The sequence below is a fragment of the Cyprinus carpio genome, chromosome A25 (assembly GCF_018340385.1).
Source record: "Cyprinus carpio isolate SPL01 chromosome A25, ASM1834038v1, whole genome shotgun sequence".
NCBI lineage: Eukaryota > Metazoa > Chordata > Actinopteri > Cypriniformes > Cyprinidae > Cyprinus > Cyprinus carpio.
In genome coordinates this window covers 6,061,939-6,083,893 of record NC_056596.1, presented here as the reverse complement: position 1 = coordinate 6,083,893, position 21,955 = coordinate 6,061,939, and the positions used below count along the sequence as shown (strand labels likewise).

Below are 21,955 nucleotides of genomic sequence, written 5' to 3'. Positions count from 1 at the left end.
GCTGTTACAGATTTAACTGACTTCCTCACTGAACTACGAGTTAATTATTATTATAATTTTTTTGTCTAATATGGAGTTCTTTTTAAACTAACATATAAAGTACTATGTACAAAAGTTGAAGACTGCATAGAAAAATACAATTTAGTTCATGGATTGAGGTTTTTATTTTCATTAGACAAAATATCAAAATGAAAAATACAGAAGAGTTCTGTACTATTTGCATATTCTGTTCTGTTTTATTCTACAAAGTTATTTTATCATTATACAATTTATTTTTTTTACAAAAAAAGAAAAGGGAAAACAGACAATTATAAAGCACGCCTTAAAGCAGTGGTTCTCAATTCCAGTCCTCGCTCCCCCCTGCTCTGCACATTTTGTATGTGTCTCTTATCACTTAAGACGTTTGTTCTATTCGAATGTAAGTGACCTGCGAAGTGGACATCACAGGATATTCCACCATCATTACAGTTCAAAAGCAAATGTATATGTTCCATTCAAAGTGCATTGAAGTGTGCGAGACGTGAATTTAAATATAATTTATTTACAGAGGTATATGATGTCACACTGGGGGGCGCAAGGACTGGAACTGAGAACCGCTGCCTTAAAGAAAGATATTTACTGTACATCATCATAGGAAGACAGTTGCTCTGGAATATATTGGGATTTAGAACATCATCCATTATAAATAATAATTTCCTTTAATGCTCTTCTAAGCCAAGCAAAAGAATGTCCCAGTGTTCAACAACAACAAACTACAGTATGTGCATTTTTCAGAGTTATGATGGATTTTTGAACCAATCTAAGACTGCTTTTTGGTTCTTTTCGATCCATTTGATGTTGGCATTAGTCCTCTCGATGGATTGTTGAATGGCAAGGGATCCTGAACCGAAACCTATGTGAGCGTTGTCATCTTTGAACTGTATCAGCTGTGTTTGTAAAACAGGACAGTAGATTAAGAAACATTTAAATGTAAGTATCTGCTGTACAAGATGACAGTCAAATAAATTCAGCAATCCTGGGAAAGATCGCATACCTGTTGCAATTCGAACTGAGTTGAGAATCTCTTTGTGACGCCATTGATCAGATTGGAGAAAGAGAAAGATCCACCTCCATACCTAATGGAGAATAAAAGAAGTGGATGTGCAGTTATAGAAACCTGCTATCTGTATTTTTAAGCAAATAAAATCATAACCCACAAAAAAAAAAAAAATTCTTACTGTTTGAAAATGTACTCCCAGTTGGCTCTAACAAAATCCCAGGCCAACGGTTGGCCGACCACATTGCTTGCAATGTTGATGATGGTAGAGGTGGCATCTTGTTTCCGAATTTTTTCCGGATCCAAAGTGTATTTGAGATACCTACAACATAAATCGAAGCACTTGTCATTAGCTAAATACAATGAGACCAGTATGCATTTGTCAGCATTAACCTGCAGTGAGCTCACCTGTTCAGTAACCAGGGCTCAGTGGCACATGCCATTGCAGCTCTCAGTTTGTCTTTCTCTGAAGCAATAGTAGCATTTTGAAACTGCTCCCAAGCGAAGTTCCACTCCTCCTCACCACCTGCTGCAATAGCACTGCAGTACACTGTGGACCTCAAGTTGGCCTTAATACTGAAGCAGATCAGTTATACATAGTTATACATTTTAACTCATGGAAACATAATCACATACTCTCTAAGATTTCTACTAAGTGGAACTCACGGGTTGACATTTGGATTGTCCATCCACTGTTTGAACCAATTTGTGATTAGAGTCTTACAGTCTTCATTGCCAGTGCTGCAGGCAACTCTGAGTGCATTTATCTGATTGTATCTGCAGATACAAAGACATGAATACAATAAATAGATGTTTGAGAGCAAATCTGAGCATTTATTGTCGCTACTCTATATATGACTTACTGGTCAGTATGTCCTTGAGGCACATCCTGCCAATTTGTAAGCCTTGTGAAGTAATCAAACAAATCTTTCACCTGTCTTCCAACGTATTTCTGCATGTATGAAAAAATGTGATGTTAGAATTTAAGCTGAGTTGGGTTGACATTATGAAATATTCAGAGACAAACTTACCTGCATGTGGCCGTACACCTCTGTGCGATCAAACATGAGGTAAAAGTAGTCCAAGTTATCGAGAGCAGCCTCCCACGGCATGTACTCCGTTTCAGAGTTTAGGAACAGTGTGGTTCTTAGAGCCAATGTCGTTTCAATAATTCCTGCTCTGTAAAGGGAAAAGATGCTATTTAGCATTTGGACTGGTTGAAATTACACTAATAACTTTAAAGAAAAAAGTTCAGATCTTACTTGGCCAAGTTAAAAGCATCATCAATTAACTGCGCCCGGTTAATAACTGGAATGCTCTAAATGAAATCAAATTAAAAAGATTATCATTGCTGAACAAAAAAACAATCCAAATCTTGCTCTTATTATCTTCAACAGTATTACCTTCTAATTTCATAAATGTAATTCTTTTTACCTGTCTTGAAGCCTGGAGTACATTAAGTAGGCGTTGCCAGTTATCATTATCATAGTTAACCCTGTAGTATCCTGTCACATTGATATTGGCCAGAACCCACTCATCAGCACTTATTTTCATGTCATTCGATTGGTCTAAATTAGAAATGTAGAGCAGAAATAAATGAATTTGTTAAAGCAAGTACAGTATTGTCCTGTATTAACAATGGATGATCATAATCACATGCAAAGTTAACTAAAACATGAAAAATCTGTCATTATTTACTCATCATCATGGCTTACTTTTCTCTGTGGAACATGAAGAAATTTAGTAGAATGTTCATATATTTAAAAAATAGTTATGTCGTTGTTATTTATCATATGCTCTCCGAATATTTGTAATATAGTATACAAATAGTATAGACTGCTTTTATTTAGCTTTTTTGGAGCTTAACAGCCCTAAGTCTCCATTCACTGTAATTGTATGGAATAGAATAGTTTGAGCATTCTGCTAGACTTCTACTTTGGTGTTCAACATAAGAAACAAAGTCATAAGGATTTGGAATAACATGGATATGTAATGACAGAATTATCATTTTTGGATGATCCATCTCTTCCACAGTAAATATAACTGTGATCGTTATTGTCACTGTCAACTCACCATTTTTGTTTAGCAGCCAATAAAGGGGTTGTGTTGTTTCGTTCTTTGTCCATGAAATTGGAACAAACCACTCATAACTGAAAAATATAGCATATTGTGATATAGTAATTCCCCATTTCAGCAGAACTTTGTGATTCATTCTTAAGTAGGATATATTTAATAAGTTGGTATGTAAAGAGAATTCGTCATAAAATAAAGTATATTATTATAATTCATTAGTGCATATATTTCATTAAATAAAATCTTGTCATTTTTAGTCAGAATGTCAGTTCAGTCTTCTGGTGAGACTACAGAGTTCTCCAATAATTTAGTCTGTTTTAACCCCTCCTATTTCTTATAATCGACTGCAACCTCACATTCAGCTAATCTGCTCCATCCAATCAACAACTGATTGATAGAATCAAGTCCCCATCCTACCATCCTATGTTTTTTTTTTTTTCACTAATGTTTGTTTGAATATATTGCCAAGAAAAGATCTCTCGCTACTTCAGTTTCATATGAAGTAGACTTTAAAGTATCTAGTAAACTGTAAATTCTTTCAAAATACTTTTTGACATACTTAAATTCTGATGGCCTGTCTGGTTTAGTTTCAGGGTCCAGGAGGAAGTGCTCCTGTGTGATCTGGCCAGTTGTAGTGTCAATAGTAACCACAGGGAAGCCCATTTGAAGAACCCAGCGGTCCATAATCTCTTGCACAGTTTTGGGAAGACTGTTGTTGTTGCGGTCCACAGCCTATAACATTTCATATATGAGCATGTTTTCTGTGGGAATTTTTTTTGATAATGATATGGCTGAACAGCATTGTTTAATTGCAACATACCAGTTGAAGATGGTGCCAAAGGTCTGTATAAACTGTGTTGTTGAATTCAAAATAATTCAGGTAAGTCTGTTTAGAAAAAATGGTTGTGAATGTACAAAAGCATTCTCCATCGCAAAATAATATTACATTTTTATTGTACAGCACAACTAGGAAGGGTTTTTACCTGGAGGCCTTGGGTAAACACTGCCTCAGTTAGAAAATCTGATAACATCCTAAGTACTGACGCCCCCTAGAGGAAGAGACTCTGCATGTAGTCTGTTCTGTATGTTCTTCATTATAAGACTTTATAGTAACCGTAACAAACAGTTCCCACACTACCTTACTGTAGGAAATGGTATCAAACACTTCGCTGATTTGCTCTGGTTTTTGGATCTCCTCTTCTTTAGACGACAAGGGGTGAGATGAGGCCAATGCATCTATGGCGAAAACTCTGTGCACGTCATTAAGAACGATCAAATCTTTCTGGGGGATAGACATAGAAGAGTCAGTTATGATTTCATCTGCTCTTTGTGATAGCTTGTAGCATTTACAGTTTATCGCTGTGTCTTTTGCTTCAGACACTCACAACGTTCCAATCCGGCTCAGCTTCAGCTGCTCCAAGATATTCTACATAAGATGCAAAACCTTCATTGAGCCATAGGTCATTCCACCACCTGAGAGTCACAAGGTTTCCAAACCACAAAAAGAAAGAGGAAGATGGCAATTTGCAGGGGTTATAAACTTTATAGTAGAGAAGTTGTTAAAAGTAACTTCTGTAAAGCATTTCCCATTTAGGGTTCAGATTGGAAAAAGGGACTCCTGATTATACCTGATGGGCAAGTTCATGGGCAATAACAGTAACGATTCTCTCTTTGTTTCCATTTGAGGATATTTCTTTGTCGTACAGCAGGGCTGTCTCTCTGTATGTGATTAAGCCCCAGTTTTCCATTGCACCAGCGTTGAAGTCTGGCAGAGCGATTTGATCTGTGCAATATTTTGAGGAATGAGTTAAACTTCTAACAATGGCCTAAAAGTTTTAAGTATTAACCTAATCTTACTTAAATTGTCATTTCGATAATAAAACGATTTATTTGCCTCATAAAATATAGGTCATATCATTGGTTCTTACCTGATTTGGGCAGCGGATAGGAGACATTGTAATATCTCTCAAAGAATTTGAGAATCGGTCCAGTCACAATGAGTGCATACTCCCCTTGTCCTGCATTTATGGCTTCTTGACGGGCAAAAATTCGAATCTGTTTGTATCAATTATAGAATGTTGTGTTTTAGTAGACGAACATGTTGTTTTCTAATCTTTGCTAAATTAGGTAGGGCTTAGGGCAGTAGGTTTAATTATTAAATTGGTGAAATTGTGTCTGAAGATCCTCTGAAAAGATAAGTTACCTGCAGTTTATCAATGTTTTGTTCAATGAAACCGAAATCGCTGACAATAAATGCCAACAGATATGTCGACATGACTTTTGTGGCCGCAAATGTTGTTCTGGTTACCAGAGTGCTATCCACTGTGATGTTAACCTCATCTGAAAGTCAAAAAGAGACACTGAATGATGAACCACTGAGCATTGAATTTTCTTGAAGTCAGTTTGAAGTAATAAAGCAAACTTATTCATTAGAAGTAAACTACAGTATCAAACGAGTAGCAGTGTAGGGCAACCAAACAGGACATTGCTGTTTTTAAGCTAAATGAATAATCCAACTTTTTAACTTGCAGATAATTTATTATATAATATAATTTACCCATTCAAATTGAATTTCATGTCACACTAACTAAGATAGAGTTTGTTCATGCAAAATCTCTCATTGTTTTTGAATGAGCAAAATATGGCTCTGATTAAATGATGAATGTATAACCCTTATATTTTATAATTATAAAGATATATGGTCCCCTTAAGTAACTTCAGTGTAGCTACTTTTTGTTTGTAGTTGTTAGTATTGTTAACTACTTTTTCAAAGCAGTAACTTCACTGTAGTTTAACTTTTTTATATATTATGATTAACTTAGCAAGCTACACTTTCAAAATAGCTTCCCCAACACTGCTCCTGTACAGAATAAAGTGTTCATTTACCTATCACAACACCATTGGAGAGTGCTACGGTTGCTGGATCATGGTAAAGAGTGATGTGGAATACCGCTTTCATTGCAGGTTCATCAAAGCAAGGAAAAGCCTTCCTGGCATCTGTTGCCTGCATCTGGGTTGTGGCGACCACTCTAAAAAACAACAAGGAGATTTAACTATATATGAAAGACCTTTTGTAGAAAAGGAGGAATTGACAAGATGAATCAACTTCTTACTTTTTCACTCCATTCTCATTATATTCACTTCGGTAGAAGCCTCCCAGGTCATCTGCAAGCTCACCTACAAATTCTGTGTAGAGCTCGTAGCTTTCCCCAGCAGTTAATTCATCTTTCAGATGAATTGCCATATACTGCGTTTTTGTGTGCATCACAATTGATTCAATGATAGGAGCTGGCTTGCTTCCAAGTGCCATCAAGGTGGGTTGCTTTGTCATGTTCAACTTATTGGAGTGAATGAGGATGAGGTTTGTCTTTTCCACACATCTGAAGACCACGCTGGACATCCCTGTGAAGATGTAGAGTCCGGTTGGATCTGGCTCGAGCCGTGGCCACAGAGTGACATTGTAGGTTTGTGGACTGAGAGTCTGAGGAAGGCGCCACTGGTCCCATGGTTCGTTGGATGGTGCAGTTGTTGGAGCTGATGTTACAGCATCTGTGGGTTTAACCTCATTCTCGTTGTTCTTGGACTTCTCTTGGGAGTAGACCACAGAGAGAGCAATGATTGTGACTAGAGCTCCAGCGCCTAACACAATCCCTACTACCCCGACAGTTTTACTGATGTAGAAACCCTTTCCCATGCTTCAGCAATGACAGGATGAGAGGAGTGAAACTGACATCTGCTCAACTTTTTATTTAAGGCATGGGAAGATTCTCCTCCCACATGAATGGTTCATCCATTAACACAGCACAGCTCCAGTGTACAAGAGGGCATCTAGAACCTCAGGGTTTCAGAGGGTCATTGATACCAGGGTTATCAGAATGTGGTAAGGCCACATATTCTTTTTTGAAATTACAATTAAGGCATTATGGGAAGAAGGCAGGTTGGCAGAGACAGTGTTATGATCTGGGCAATGTTCTGTTGGGAAACCTTGGGTCCTGGCATTCATGTGGATGTTATTTTGACACACATCACCTATCTAAAGATTGTCGCATTCCACATACACTCTATTGGCTATGGTGTCTCTGATTGCATAACATAAAATAACAAAATTTTCAAGGTGTTGCGCCTTGGCTCAATCCGATCGAGCATCTATGGGATGTGCTGGCCCCACCTCGTTTTAATGTTGTGGCTGATTAGTGCATATGCATAATACATTTGTACAAACAAATTTTCTGGATATATAGCCATTTTTGCATATTAAAACATGAATAAAGAAATGTCAATCATGTAGATTTAAACAAAATATTAGTGCAGATCAACCGTGGGATCTATTCTTTTTCATTTGATTTTTCAATTAGATGTCCCACACAGAATCACACACTATGGAAGGTCATTCTGAAAGAGAAGTGCACTGACATAAACCTGCACTTTACAAAGAAGAACAATGTCCTCAGAAGCATCAGTTTGTGTAACTGCTGGTACAGACACTTAATTAGTGGCATAACTGTTAAAGGATAACTAAATGTCACTGCCATTTAACTGTGCTGTTTGAGCTGTTTACCAGGAGCAAAGGACGGGATTAGTAACAAATGAACTTGTATGCCTCTCTCTGTGGTCGTCAAGCAGAACTTTGAAGTTGGACGTTCTAAAAACTGTAAAATAAAAGATGAAAGTAATACAAAGATTTGGCATTTTTTTATGGTGGAACATTGTACCAGGGATGACATTTATTATTTAGATTAATAACTCAGAAAATATAGCCAGTAACACAAGTTGGACCGTTCATTTGGAAATGCATAGATGTAATGATTATCAGTCTTTACGGTATCCCACCCTCATCATATTAACCCGTATCAACTATAAATGAGGTGTTCAACAAAGTCACCAGACTCCATAAAACTCACCTTAGCAATCTCAAAGCTTTTATATTATTATCAATTTTTATTCGCCATGTCATGAATGATTTTTAACAGGCCAAGTTATAATTTTAATTTCCTAAATGCAATAAATATTTCATTTATTATATTACATTCATATTTTATTTATTTGTGCAATATTTATCTCATCATTAAATCAAAAGGCTCCCATTACCTCAGCAGTGATTTCCCCTTTCTATGAAAATCATCTTGTTTTATAAATTGATTAAAATGAAGTCTTGCTAAACATTCAGAAGTCACAATAGATGGAGTTGATGACTTCAGATGTCATCTGATGGCTCTTGACCTTTGATAAGACCGCTATCTTAAAAAGATGACATATAGTATCTGAGACTTCTAGATATGCTATCATTTTTTTCAGTTGTGTGTTACTCATTTTTGTTGACCACACCTTTGAGGACCTCCTAAAAATGCAATAAAGTTTATTTTATAACACTGCAAACTCATGGTGAATCCATCAGTGCAACCAAGATTTGTCAAACATTTGCCGACGTACTGTCATATGAAACAGACCTTGCCCTGTGATTGCTGAAATTTTTTAGAGGCAATAAGAGCACAAAATTATATTCTTCATTAAGAACTGGTGACACTGCAGATTTTTTATGACAATAAAATGTGGAACATTTAACATGAAATGTTGAGGAGTAAATGATAAGATCAAATATCACGTTTTGTGTTTTGGAAACGTGAAGTTCAGGAATCAAGCTCATACTTACAACCTTGAAGAACCTTTTATTCATGGTCAGATCTGTTTTAATTAATAGTAATTAAAAAAAAGTAAGACTTGAATTTGGACAAAAACATTTTTAATGACAGAGTAACATTTAATATAAATTATTAATGCGTAACATTAGTAGTTGGTCTGTTGGCATAAATGACATGTTAGTACAGTATTGTGGAATTTTGCTACATCACAGACAAAACAACATTATAATCGAAATTGGAAACGGTTTGTCTACAAACCAAAGTCTGAAATTAAAAAGGTACATTGCAAATGATTGGACCCTGTAGTGTGCGTCAGACTTTAAAGAGTCCTCAGGTGATGGTCAGTCGTAAGTCCATAAATGGCAATATCTACAGTATCTATGGCAATAAATGTCAACAACACAATAACACAAAAAACCACAATAATTAGTAATGCAAACTCAAAACGGGGAGAGGCTGGGCACTTTTATATTGATGTCCCCGATATTAATGTTACGGGGTATTTCAGGAAGGTTCATATTTTTCACAGCAGAAACGGCTCGTGCTGGTGCTGCAGACAGACCTCCCTGCGGAAAACACACAAAAGATATTTGAGCACTATTATTACCCTCAACATTCTAGTTTTTTTCCATGAACTATCATACTGGATTTATTCAGCATTAAATTAAAGCCCAAACTTGGCTCATGAACAATATTCTGTAACCCAATCTAATAAGTCCAGTGAAAATTGTAAGGGTAAACCCAGCCCAAAACAAGATATGATACAAATAAAATAAACAAATATTATTTTTATTAATATACATAATATTATATATTATTTAGAAAAGTCATCTATTTTATTTTTTTGAAAGTTATATAAGAAAACCTACTTGTGACCAGTTAAACACTGCATTTTGGTGTCAAAGTACAAAGTATGGTAGAGTTTATTAACCACCACCATCCCGTTTCTACAGTCTTTAACCAAATGTTGTGGATGGATGTTGCTTTGATTCTCTGTAATGTGTGTTGTATCATCTTATGTAACATTTCCTTATTTTAACCCCTTCCATGTATATGTAAGAGTGAGTCTAGTGTTATATCAGGAGTGTGTGTAATATCAGGAACACAGTGACTGTGAATCACTGATATCGGCCCAGATACCCTTCACCATTACAGTATATGATGTCATTTTAAGCCTTTCATCTACATCCAAACGATTTGCAGGAAAAAGAAAGTGATGCTGAACAAGACTAATGTAAAATGTCTTTTGAGAAATTGTTCGAGTTTTTTTATAAACATTCCCAAGGCCCTGTTAATGTGTACAATACTATATAACCTGATTCCTTAAAAAAAAAAAAATAATAATAAATTAGCATGTATGCATCACAGAAAACTATGCCCCTTCCTGTTTGGATTGAACCACAACAATGAATGTATAAGATGTCTGAATAAACTGGAGTGACTACCGGTTACTCTGTTAATGTGAACACACCTCTGATTTCTCCATTCTGTTCTGCAGCTCGACTTGGGCGACTATTTCATTCATGTTAGTTTCCAGAACCATCCCACCCATGACAACTTCCTGGAGAATGTAATGAACCTGGAATAAACAACAAAAACTTCAACCTTCAAACCCTTGTTTTTCATTAGTAACTTAATACAATAATGATTTACGAATAAACAGCTAGGCATGAGTAACAAAACACATTTCCCAATTTGATTCTGATATTGATTTGATTCTGTTTTCATTAAGGTATTTTATTAGTAAATATTTAAAAACATTTTATCACTGGCTTTGTCTTAAATGAAAAGTATCAGTTCAGAAAATCATTTGGTCCTGAATCGGATCACACTTGTTTTGCATAATCTCTTTGATTCTCAAAAAAAAGTCATTTATTTGTGAATCTGAGTATTCTGGTTACACTGTATGTTTTGATTCATTAAAAAGAACCAGTTCATAAGAGACACTTGTTCGGGAATCCAGTTTTACTTATTTAACTGTATGATTTAAAGGGATACTCCACCCCAAAATTAAAATTTTGTCATTAATCACTTACCCCCATGTCGTTCCAAACCCGTAAAATCTTTGTTCATCTTCAGAACACAATTTAAGATATTTTGGCTGAAAACCGGGAGGCTTGTGACTGTCGCATAGACTGCAAAGTAAATAACAGTGTCAAGGTCCATAAAAGGTATGAAAGTCGTCGTCAGAATACTCCATCTGCCATCAGATGTGCAATCTGGGTTATATGAAGCGACGGGAACACTTTTTTGTAAGTGAAGAAAACAAAAATAACGACTTTATTCAACAATTCCTTTGTCAACAGTTTCCTCTGTGTCTCTCCATATCACCGTATACTGTGTATGCTCTTCTGTATCATCCGCGCCACAAGAATGTGCTGTTTTATTTCAAATCAAACCTAAATACACGAAGAAACAGTGCATCCTTGTGGCGCTGATGATACAGAAGAGCATACACAGCCTACGGTGATATGGAGAGACACAGAGGAGACTGTTGACAAAGGAATTGTTGAATAAAGTTGTTATTTTTGTTTTCTTCTCTTACAAAAAGTGTTCCTGTCGCTTCATATAACCCAGATTGCACGCCTGCTGGCAGATGGAGTATTCTGACGACGACTTTCATACCTTTTATGAACATTGACACTGTTACAGTATTTACTTGGCAGTCTATGGGACAGTCACAGGCCTCCCGGTTTTCATTCAAAATATCATAATTGTGTTCCAAAGACGAACGAAGCTTTACGGGTTTGAAACGACATGGGGGTAAGTGATTAATGATAAAATTTTATTTTTGGTGTGGAGTATCCCTTTAATGTACTAAAAGAACTGCTTCATAGGAATCATTTGTTTGTGAATCGGATGGAAAATGCGATTCACTGGAAAATCATTACTTTTACACAAACAGCTCAGCTGATAAATCAAAGCATTAAACTGAGACAAAATACACACAAGCACAAGACTACTGATGCACATTACTGATGCACATTACTAAACATGTTACACATGGCTTACTCAGAAACAAGAACAAACGAGAAGTTACCATAAAGCCATACATTGCCATTTACAAGTAATTCCTTCCACTCATAAAACATTATTACTGATTAGATAACTAACAAAAGCATTGTAGTGCACACTTCTGTCATGAACTTATTTTACAGTGGTCCCATAATCCAACAGGCAATTATCAGAAAGAGTATACTGACTTACATATAAACTTTCCCTTATATGCTGGATTGAATTATGATCACCCCTAATTATTCATGCCCTGATGAACATTTAACAGCACCAAAGAGCACTTTTTGGTAACTAAGAAGTTATATGCGTCATTATGAAAGGAACATCATGAACTAGTGTTATTTTAGTATCACGATATACTGTTATGGTTTATATTAGGGCTGTGCAATTAATAGCATCCGATTGTCGCGCGCATCTCGTCAGTAAAGCTGCTCCAGTGATTAGTAGTGAATCACCATCACCTGCTTTCAGATTGAGCAGCTTTCACTACACGGAGCGGCTTTACTGACGAGATGTGCATGACAATCGAATGCGATTAATCGCACAGCCCTAGTTTATATTAGTGTTTTGTATTAGTTCTTTATTTTTATTTCTGTTTTAAAGTAGTTAACGGTTTAGTCATTTTGTTGTGTTTTTGACCTTTTTTGTTTTGTTTTGTTACTATATAGTTCTTTTTCATTTATTTTTTTTTTTTTCTAATTAAATACTTGGAAATTATGCCTTGCTGAAATAAGTTTACGTTACGTATATATATATATATATATATATATATATACTGTATATATGTATATAAATATATATATATATATTTTTTTTTTTTTTCAGTTAACATTTATTTTATTTCAAGTAATTTTTTTTTATGGTTTTAGTTTTCATTTTAGTTTTAGTTAACGGTAATAACTGCTGAAAACTGACCTTATCCATGTGAAAAATTAAGTCCAGTTCACACACATTCTCAAAGCATTTGTCCAGGGTTTCCACAAAGACCTGCATGACAAAATTACACACAGTTGTGAACAACAACATGTTCTTTCAGCGACATTTTCAAAAGACTTGTGTAATGTTTCAGGTTACACACACACACTAAAAGAAGCAAATTAACTCATGCAAAAAAGTACTTTGGCATTATCATTGTATCAAACGGCAATACTACAGGTGATATGGAATTAGTATGGTCCAGTGAGGACTAAAGTATCCTGATATGTCAAACAACCATTGCACTAAAAAAAGTGTTTTAAACTCTGCCTTGTCTTTATGTACATCTTCAAAAATCGTTAATGCCTGAATGCAATAGGAGAAACATTAACTGCCCCCTTATGTCTATAGGCCAGAACTACAGCATGTGAATTGCAGTAAGTTCACCTGTATGAGATCTAGAATCCCCAGCTCGCTCTCTGATGAGTCCACACAAAACACAAAGTACAGGGTGGCATAGTGTCTGTAGATCAGCTTGTAGTCAGAGCCTCCGATCAAACTAAAAGTGAAGAGCAAAACTAGAGTAAACAACTTCTGAGATATACTGAGCATCCATCTTTATACCGTCCTTGATATAGAGATGCATTTGACAATCATAACAGTAAGCCCTTATGTGTAACATTATTATGCAGAAACCCTTCTGTCACCTTCCACCCTCCAGAAAATTGCAGACATTGTCGTCTCTTTTGGACACCAGGTGAAAGGTCTCCCTAATGATCTGTTGTTGCATGTCTTCTGCCTGTGAAGAAGAAGAAGAAGAAGAAAAAACATCATCAGTTGATGTAAATCAGTTTTACCTTGGATTTTCACATAAACTCATATTAAAATATACAGTGGAGCAAACGAAACACAAACAGTGGATTAAACATTATATTAAAATGACTATTATGAAAATATGATACAGATTATTACGCGTATGTAGATGTGTTTATACACATATAATAAGCAATAAACAAAATACTGTGTTTCCAGTAAGAAGAGAAAACATTTAGACGAAAACAACAATATTCCATATCACAAAACATTATATTATACACAAATAATTTATCTGAAGCGAATGCAATATTGAGTAAAAAACAAATAATTCAATTAATCCGCTGGTAGTGTCTCAATATTGAAAAGACAGTTTCAGTGTCTTTTATGCGCTTATCTTACAAAATATTGATAGAATCTGATGAGCCTGGGCTTCCCATGGTTGTTAAAAATGAGAATAGCCTTGATCATCCTTGTCGTTTGATTATTTTTATGCGTTAACTCGTTTTTAAGATAAGCTTCAGCTTGTCAATAAAAAACGACTCTAAGTACTTCCGTGTCACGTGACTTCTCTATGATAAAAGTCACTGGAAATAAATGTACAGACGGGAAAAAACGACTAAAGAGAAGAAACTGTGTGTGTGTGTGTGTGTGTGTGTGTGTGTGTGTGTGTGTGTGTGTGTGTGTGTGTGTACGAATATTTGTTTATATATTTATATAAAAACAATTTTACATATAATCCCATTATACTTTGCAAACTGTGACTACCGTGGTAATTCTCGGAATTATTTTATATAATTTAATTCTCCATTATTAATCAATTTCCTTTTCTGTTCAATAACCCATTTTGAATGACGAATTTGTGAGCGGAGGACTTTTATTCTGACGCGTTCACGGCCCATTGCGTGACCCGGAAGTCCTGCATTTCCTCTCGTCGCATCACTTGTGTGTCGTGTCTGTTAGGTAGCTGCTACTTATTTAAACAACCCAAATTAAAATATGAAACATTTGACAGGAGAGTGATAATAAACACGCGCTGCACGAGGAATGAGACGCTGTTCATTCGCTTACGTTTGTAAACTGCAGTAAAGAAAAGTGTTTTGGAAACGCTGCTGTTTACATTTATACAAACTGTTTTTGTTGTGAAAGAACGCGTTGTATTTGTTGGTAAGTGCATCCTCGTGAGCTTTTTTATCTTTGCTTTGACAATGCTTTATTGCTTTAATAGTTAACACCGTTTGTATCATAATTATTTTTGTGGTCATCCAATTGCATGATTAATTAAGTCATTTTGTAATTAATGTTTATATTTTATATTATTTATATTGTAGGGTGTGTATCTAAGAAAAATTAGATCCAGTTGTTAGTTAGTAAAAAACGTGTTCCATTGTAAACGACAAACACTGGTGGAGTTTGTGATCACACGCCTCTTAAGTGACCCACATTACCATAGTAACGACCCTTAATAACTTATTAATCATAATAATACTCTCCGATAAGAATTTTGGTTTGTATTTTTTTATTTGTAATGGCATTCATTTGTATATTAATTAATTTAAAATTATAAACAACTAATAATGACAATTAGAATCATGTGTGTCTTAAATACCCCTTTATAGTTTAAAAAAAAATAGATGCATTAATGCAATATGATTTTTTGCTGATAGTTCTATGGAAGTTATTTAATCCTGCTTTTTTCTATAGCTACAAACAGCTTTATTTCTTCTCTGTCTTTAATTCCAGCTCAGGACGGCCCATCCGTGAATAATCTGCTTCATCTCTTCGTGAGTTTCATTCCTTTGTTCAAGCCATGGTTCAAGCCTAGATGGAAGTCATATGATCTGTACATCCTGGAACGAGTTTAGCGAGCCCTTCAGTGCTGTTTGCTGTGACGGCTGTAATCAGGCGTTCTGAGGGGTGTGGCAGACATTTATGTGCTTCGCCCCAAGACCTATTTATTCACTTTTGAAACTTCCTTATAACCAACAAAGCCATTAAAACTGAAGGTTCAGCTCAAGTTCAAAGCACATTTCTAACACTTAGAAGAGGTTAGGGCGTATGTTACTTTAAAATGGGAGCTTCTAATGTGAAAAAGAATATAAAAGGTAGCTTTATAATATACCTACATGTTCCTACATGTTTCATAGCACTTATTGTTAAGTATAAGTTGAACAGGTTTGTGAAACCGCAGGTAGACCAGATGAAATTTTAAACATTTTCCTTGTAGTGTTTTGGAATTTGTACTAGATGGCGCAATTGAATCATATTTATGGGCATTCTCACCTAGCTTCCCTGATATCTATCTATCTATCTATCTATCTATCTATCTATCGTATTTAAAAATGAATATATTTGATTTGAGTTGAGTTACAGCTTTATAAATTGTTGCTTTTGTGTATCTCACAGATGTTGGGGATGTGATCCTCTCTCACGTTATGGTCTCAGCCACTCATGTGATCATGACTGTCCATCCTTTCCTGGTCCTGCTGCCCATTCTGGGGCTCCTTGTGTTTCCATATACACCCATGCATTTGGTAAATGGCCTCCGGATAGTGTCTAATGTGACTGTGGAGAAACCGGAGAATTGTTCCCTGAGTCTTTGTAAGTCTGTCTCTTGTGCACCTCAGATATGCTTTTGATTGATTTCTTTAAATTGCATTTCAATAATTATTATTATTATTTGTATTTGTATTTTGTTTTATCAATTTAAAGTTTCTGAATAAATGTTCTTGGATTTTAATAAAATATTGAGATTAAGGTAACTACAAAGGATCATGAGGTTAAGGCTACTACTCTGATAGAAGTATGCCATGCCAAAATATAAAAATGTTTTGTGTGTGTGTGTGAAGAACATGATTTTTTTTATATTATCTAATTGGATTTTTCTTTATTTAGATTTGTTGTTTAATGTCAAGGATTTTTAACACACAGAAACTATTTCAAAATCATTAATTATATTCATATAATATATAATGCAATAAATATATAATATTACATGGGTAAATGTTAATTTTATGTAGAAAAGTTAAATCGCCATCTTGTTCTGACCAAAGTGACTTGAACACACCTGACGTCATAATTACAATTTGTAAACACATAAATCTGAACTTCCCAGGAGGACTTGAATGCACCATTTCTTCTGTGGAACACAAAAGAAAATATTTTGAAGAACTAAACCACATTAGACCCCATTGACTTTAATTGAATGGACAAAAAAAAAAAGTGTTATACATGTCTGGGTAAATGGTGACAATTTTTTTATATTTTTTTAATAACCATCCCTTTAAGTTTGCAAAATAAGCCATTATTTTTGATGCTTTAAGTTTGCAGCATGTGCATGATCAACTAAGTTCTGTCGTGACAGTTCCGGCAACCGGCCCGACACTCTCTCACACGGGCCATCCTTATTGTTGATCCCTGCACATACATAAGACGAAAAGGAAAATGAACAGATTTGTTTGATTCCTTTCCACTATTCCTAAGAGTTAAACCAGAACTTTTTCTTTGTTTCTTTGAGGGCTTGAGAATGAAATGCAATCTGCATGCTACCTTCAGAGATAAAACGAGGTACCTGCGGAATATAATATTTTTTTACAAAAGTAAAGCCATATGTTGTGCTTTGACTTTTATACATCACGTTTCTCCCTTGAAGGACGTGCACTTTCAAAGAAGACCATGTGTTTTGCATTTAAGATGAAAGGGAGGCCTGGTCTGGCTGTTCTGCTTATGCGCCAGGCACTGCTTCAGCGGGCCATACCCTTCTACAGTCTTCGTCAAGACATGCTCTTTTTCTAATTAAATCACTTTCTTTTTCCCCCATCTCGCTTTGACCACACACGTTGCTCTTGACTATCTCGCCACCTCTGTAAATGCTGGCTGTGTGTGCGACAGGCCCAGCCCCCGCCTGATAACACACACATACATTGTCGGTATTGAGTTTCCATCACGTTAACTGTACGGAGATCGAAAGCAAGGTCAGAATCACCACCGCCATCTGGAAGTCTGAAATGTTTGGAATGATGGCAAGCTATAAATACATAAGCATTCCACATTCCACTGAAGGGAACGGTGTGTTTTGGACACGTCAAAGACCAAACGTACTACAGGGCAACCTGTGGCGACTGCAAAAATCAGGCCAGGTCCTCTACTGTTTCACAGTGCTCTCCTTCTGCCTTTGGTTTTGTGCGTTTTCTGCTTCAAACAGCTGGAGAAGCGTTTAAAAGGAAAAAAATTCACACGATGCAGCTGGCCTCTCAATTTAGTGTCGACGCTGACCAAGAGATGATTCAACTGGCAGTTTTCACTTCACCGAGGTTGATTATTGATTCACCTGGAGCTTTTAAACTTTGGATGATAGTCCATTGGCAAGATCCGAAAAGGGAAATGGGGGCATTTTGGAGAATTCTGCAGTGCCAGCGCAAGCAAATTCTTTATAGCCCCATTGGTCCTGCTGTGCTGCAGCCACCTGGTTAAGTAATCAGGGGAAGTGGGAATAAGGGAAAAAGTGGAGACGGATGTGGAGGTTGAGGTGTGCTGTACCTAATGCACACATGGCTGCTGGGAGGGGATCAAAGAGAGGTTCGGCAAGGCCTGTTTTTCCTCCCAGACGTGGCTCGTTCCCGAAGACTGCAGAGCTCAGGATACGCAGTTTGACATCCAGTAATGAGCATTCGGGGAACATCTCTGTCCCAGTGTAAACAACCTGTGGTTGATGAGTCGCAGGTTGCACTGTTCGTTTTATTTCATACTTTAGAGCTTTAAAAAATATTATATATTTAAAAGTTGTAAAAAATATTTGGCCATGACACTCTAAAAACAGCCTTTGAATTTGGGTTATGGGTTTGAATTTGGGTTATGGTTGTACAAAGTGTCCATTTTTGCTATTTGATGATTTATGGCTTGGAGATTTTGATGATGGCTCCGAATCTTTTTGTATTGTATGTCCAAATTGACGTAATATTGGCGTAATATATGTTTGTACCTTTGAATCTCTTGTGAATATATTTGTTATATTTGTTTTGTTCAGTGACTTCAGATTCAGACTGATTTAAACCCTTAACCTGTTTACTTTTTAAATGATTCATTCAGAACTGGCTCATAAGAGTCATTTAATTGTGAATCCGATTACACTGGTTGTCTTTTTAGCTTAGCACATTCAATTCGGTCTGCAACTCACATTCAAGATCCTTTTAAAATAAAGTTTATTTTGCCATGGTACTGATTCATTAGCAACTGTGTCTATTCAGCAGTCATATTTAGTTTTGAAGTCCATCGTAATTGACTGTAAACAAGGTTTATTTCAAGTAATGAAGTCCTGTTGATTTCTTTGTTCTTCCTTTTACAGGTCCTGCCGGTGAATTCTGTTCGAAGGCTATTCCTAATTCAAAACAATCTTTGTGTTTTCTGATCAGCTGCCCGAATAATACCCAGAATTTTTCTTGTGAAAATGTCACAGATTTCAACGACCTGTTTGCGGAACCAGATGTGAACACAAATGGTAATATCTTTCCTTTGTTTACCTGCATTTTTTTTTGTGCTTTCAGTGATAGAATTTTACATCTCTTGTAAGAATGTTTGTATTTGTTTTGTTCACTAACTTTACTTAATTTGGAATGTTTTATCACACTGATACAAAACAGAACGTGCAAGGTTATCAAAATCTAGAAATTAATTGTGACAGTGCAATAACATGGTCCAGAATATCAGCCAGATGTCACCTTTACCAACCCAAACTTTATTTTTGCAGACGCTATCCATCTGGGCAAAAATCAGACTGGTGAATCTGTGCTGACCAATCATTCTTCTGATACCAACTCTTCCCAGTCTTCTCCAGATGGTTCTTCAACTAATGTCACACTTAATGCTGACGACTTGATCTCCAGGACTTCCACTACCACAAACCCGGCCACTTTAACAAACAACTTTATGACTATAGCGACCACCAACCTTCAGACAACTCCAACAGAAATAATCGCCACAACCGTTGCAGTGCCAAAACCAACAATCAACATAACCACTCTGACAACACCAGCCACGACATCCACCACCACAACTACACCTAAACCAACTACAACCAGCCCTAAACCCTCTCCAACAACTACCAGAACAACCACCACCTCCACAACAGTTGCACAAACCATAACCTCAAAACAGCCTTCTTCACCATCGCCATCAGGGACCAAAACATCTGCCAGCATCTCACCATCAGTGCCTACAACAACTTCATCCACTCCTTCCGCAAAACCAATCCAAACTTCTCCAGCATCATCAGATGAGAAGAAGCCATCACCAACCACACCAAAAACCATTGATGCATCTACACTGCCCAAGGACATTCCCAAAAGGGACCAAGCCATGATTGAGGTGGCCGGAGACCCTTTGACCAGCCACCTGTTGAACACAAGCTCCTTGTTGGCCGTTCTTCTGTTTGGCCTCCTCTTCTTCGTGGTCACGGTGGCGCTGTTTCTCAAACAAGCGTACGAGAGTTACAAGCGGAAGGACTACACTCAGGTCGACTATCTCATCAATGGAATGTACTCCGATTCAGGGGTCTGACCAGGATTGTGCGGTTTACATTTCAGTATATTTCCTTTTTCAACGGGTGGTAGCAGATTGACTTTGGTTTGAGACCTCTTGGTAGCACTCAAACACTTGAAAGCCCCTTACGACTTCTAGATACGAGAATCCAGCTGGTGCTCGAGTGAGTTGGTTTGATGTGTATCTTTTGTTTCTATGCAGATTTAGCTTCCATGTAATTCTTGGCATATGGGGCTGAAGCCTTAGTATTAACTTAGCCCTCAACCTTCATTCAACGAATGTCATTATTAAGGGATTCATAGTGCAATACATGGAAATGTTGTCTAATCTGTCATGTCCAGTGTTTCATCTGCGGCTGCTGAGTTGGCTGCAATAATTGCCTTTTTATGTTTGTCAGAACGGTTCAGGAACATTCAAAGAATTATGTATTAATGCCTTTTTTTTTTTTTTTTTTTTTTTTTTGTATGTATGTGAGAAATAAATGCCAAACCAGGAATTGTGGCACAGAAGCACATTATTGTAAAGCCAAGGGAATAACTCAGCCATTGTGTATTTAGTGTCTGGAACAAAGATCAGATTAGAGGAAGGGATGAAGTATGATAGTTTGATTTGATATGTGCCAAATTGATTTTGTAAGTCTTAATAGCTGCACTGTTAAAAAGATATATAATAAAGAAAAAACTTACTTTGCACTCTGAGTTATTTTATTATGTGTGAAGTGTCTGTCTGTCTGTACTTGATGTTACATTAACTTTGATCCATGAGTAGGCTGACGCCAAATCTGTGCATCTGGTTTCCACAAAAACTTGAATTTTCGTCATGTGTTTCACTTCCCTTAATTTAATAAAGATATAGTTCACCCCCTAAAATAAGTTGGTCAGCATTTAACTAGCATGTTAAGGAATGTGACGTTGCTCTGAGAAAACTAAAATAGAACGTTTAGGAGCAATGACAATTATAAGATATAAACAATAACCTATGTATTTGTAAAACATTTCAATATTTTTTAGAATACCATTATTAATGGTCTGCATCAAAACAATAATATGTATCTTTATACGTTGTCATGAACAAGCAAATTATACAGTATGGATTATACAGGACATCGCATTTACATCTCATTTTGAATTGGACATAACTGACAAAAGAGTCATTTGTTCGTGAATCAGACATCACAGCTTATATTTTGTCCGTTCGTTGTCTCGATGATGTTTGAAATCACATATGGACACACACAAGGCTTCCCTGGATACATTTTAAATGGTCATCCACTTTTTTTGTTGTATTTTCGACCATTTTAGTCACAGTTTGGAGTCGTGTGAGTAATTTCTATTTGCTATTAAATATTTTGGCTAAATTCATACTTTCAGCTGGTCCTCTTAAGCTCTTTTTAAAACATTTTACCTTGTTTACAATGGTTATTCCAAATCAGAACAGAAAATGTAAAAAAAAAAAAAAATGATGCGTAAGTTCAAGGGGCCCATCGCCTTGCTTTTGGAGCCATTGGGCCCCAGGTTTCCCATGGTTTCAAAGTGTTTTATGAGTAGTACATATCAATCAGCCTTTGGAGTAAACAAGATGCCACACATAAACAAGCCACATCTGTCGACCAATAATTGCACCTTGGAAACGTGCGGTGCACATTGTCTAATTTTAAAGGTCTGGAAGTTTAATTGGCAGGGAGGAAAATAATGAGTTGGAAAGAAGGTGGGCCGACACCTTTACAACAATCTCACCAGGGGACGGTTTTGTTTTGGAGGGAAACACAACTAGAGTCATGTGAAATGGGGAGTTTATTAGAGAAGCACAGGATGGAGTCCATTGTTATCTTCTGCAGATGGTTTGTGCTAGTTGAACTAGTTGCTGACCTGATCTGGCCTAAAAAAAAAAAATGTCATAACCTATGATTACCACATTTCTTGTTGAG

At 36.4% G+C, this 21,955-nt stretch overlaps 3 protein-coding genes across 4 annotated transcripts; 1 reads left to right on the top strand and 2 right to left on the bottom strand.

The window, feature by feature from the left end:
* Nucleotides 1-145: 145 nt before the first annotated feature.
* Nucleotides 146-6,836, bottom strand: LOC109059428 (aminopeptidase N-like). The gene is made up of 20 exons (XM_042715158.1): nucleotides 6,223-6,836; nucleotides 5,996-6,138; nucleotides 5,313-5,449; nucleotides 5,038-5,164; nucleotides 4,738-4,892; nucleotides 4,495-4,608; nucleotides 4,248-4,391; nucleotides 4,093-4,158; nucleotides 3,930-3,995; nucleotides 3,669-3,841; nucleotides 3,110-3,186; nucleotides 2,471-2,604; nucleotides 2,299-2,354; nucleotides 2,068-2,215; nucleotides 1,900-1,988; nucleotides 1,703-1,813; nucleotides 1,445-1,612; nucleotides 1,218-1,358; nucleotides 1,034-1,115; nucleotides 146-926 (listed from the first exon to the last, which is right to left on the bottom strand). Exons 1-20 carry the CDS (start codon nucleotides 6,801-6,803, stop codon nucleotides 777-779), a joined length of 2,862 nt encoding a protein of 953 aa, XP_042571092.1. The 5' UTR covers nucleotides 6,804-6,836; the 3' UTR covers nucleotides 146-776.
* A 1,996-nt stretch (nucleotides 6,837-8,832) lies between these two features.
* Nucleotides 8,833-14,068, bottom strand: LOC109050916 (AP-3 complex subunit sigma-2). The gene is made up of 6 exons (XM_042715157.1): nucleotides 13,894-14,068; nucleotides 13,386-13,477; nucleotides 13,126-13,237; nucleotides 12,679-12,750; nucleotides 10,220-10,327; nucleotides 8,833-9,314 (listed from the first exon to the last, which is right to left on the bottom strand). Exons 1-6 carry the CDS (start codon nucleotides 13,960-13,962, stop codon nucleotides 9,189-9,191), a joined length of 579 nt encoding a protein of 192 aa, XP_042571091.1. The 5' UTR covers nucleotides 13,963-14,068; the 3' UTR covers nucleotides 8,833-9,188.
* A 337-nt stretch (nucleotides 14,069-14,405) lies between these two features.
* LOC122135561 (uncharacterized protein C11orf24-like) lies at nucleotides 14,406-20,720 on the top strand. 2 transcript variants are annotated; one of them, XM_042715155.1, is made up of 5 exons: nucleotides 14,406-14,658; nucleotides 15,235-15,275; nucleotides 15,898-16,092; nucleotides 18,836-18,988; nucleotides 19,238-20,720. In XM_042715155.1, exons 3-5 carry the CDS (start codon nucleotides 15,927-15,929, stop codon nucleotides 20,044-20,046), a joined length of 1,128 nt encoding a protein of 375 aa, XP_042571089.1. In that variant the 5' UTR covers nucleotides 14,406-14,658; nucleotides 15,235-15,275; nucleotides 15,898-15,926; the 3' UTR covers nucleotides 20,047-20,720. The 2 variants fall into 2 exon arrangements, with proteins under 2 accessions (XP_042571089.1, XP_042571090.1); XM_042715156.1 differs by lacking the exons at nucleotides 14,406-14,658; nucleotides 15,235-15,275 and adding an exon at nucleotides 15,303-15,408.
* Nucleotides 20,721-21,955: the final 1,235 nt, after the last annotated feature.

What these genes read in the sequence shown, in the direction of transcription:
- LOC109059428 (XM_042715158.1), bottom strand. Translation starts at nt 6,803, where the DNA reads ATGGGAAAGGGTTTCTACATCAGTAAAACTGTCGGGGTAGTAGGGATT. An exon ending in TTTGGCACCATCTTCAACTG is followed by an intron (nt 3,842 to 3,929) that starts GTATGTTGCAAT and finishes GAAATGTTATAG; the next exon opens with GCTGTGGACCGCAACAACAA. An exon ending in GATGCTTTTAACTTGGCCAA is followed by an intron (nt 2,216 to 2,298) that starts GTAAGATCTGAA and finishes TTCCCTTTACAG; the next exon opens with AGCAGGAATTATTGAAACGA.
- LOC109050916 (XM_042715157.1), bottom strand. Translation starts at nt 13,962, where the DNA reads ATGATCAAGGCTATTCTCATTTTTAACAACCATGGGAAGCCCAGGCTC. An exon ending in AATTTTCTGGAGGGTGGAAG is followed by an intron (nt 13,238 to 13,385) that starts GTGACAGAAGGG and finishes CTTCACTTTTAG; the next exon opens with TTTGATCGGAGGCTCTGACT. An exon ending in TAATTTTTCACATGGATAAG is followed by an intron (nt 10,328 to 12,678) that starts GTCAGTTTTCAG and finishes TGTTTATTCCAG; the next exon opens with GTTCATTACATTCTCCAGGA.
- LOC122135561 (XM_042715155.1), top strand. Translation starts at nt 15,927, where the DNA reads ATGGTCTCAGCCACTCATGTGATCATGACTGTCCATCCTTTCCTGGTC. An exon ending in GAATTGTTCCCTGAGTCTTT is followed by an intron (nt 16,093 to 18,835) that starts GTAAGTCTGTCT and finishes TTCCTTTTACAG; the next exon opens with GTCCTGCCGGTGAATTCTGT. An exon ending in ACCAGATGTGAACACAAATG is followed by an intron (nt 18,989 to 19,237) that starts GTAATATCTTTC and finishes TTATTTTTGCAG; the next exon opens with ACGCTATCCATCTGGGCAAA.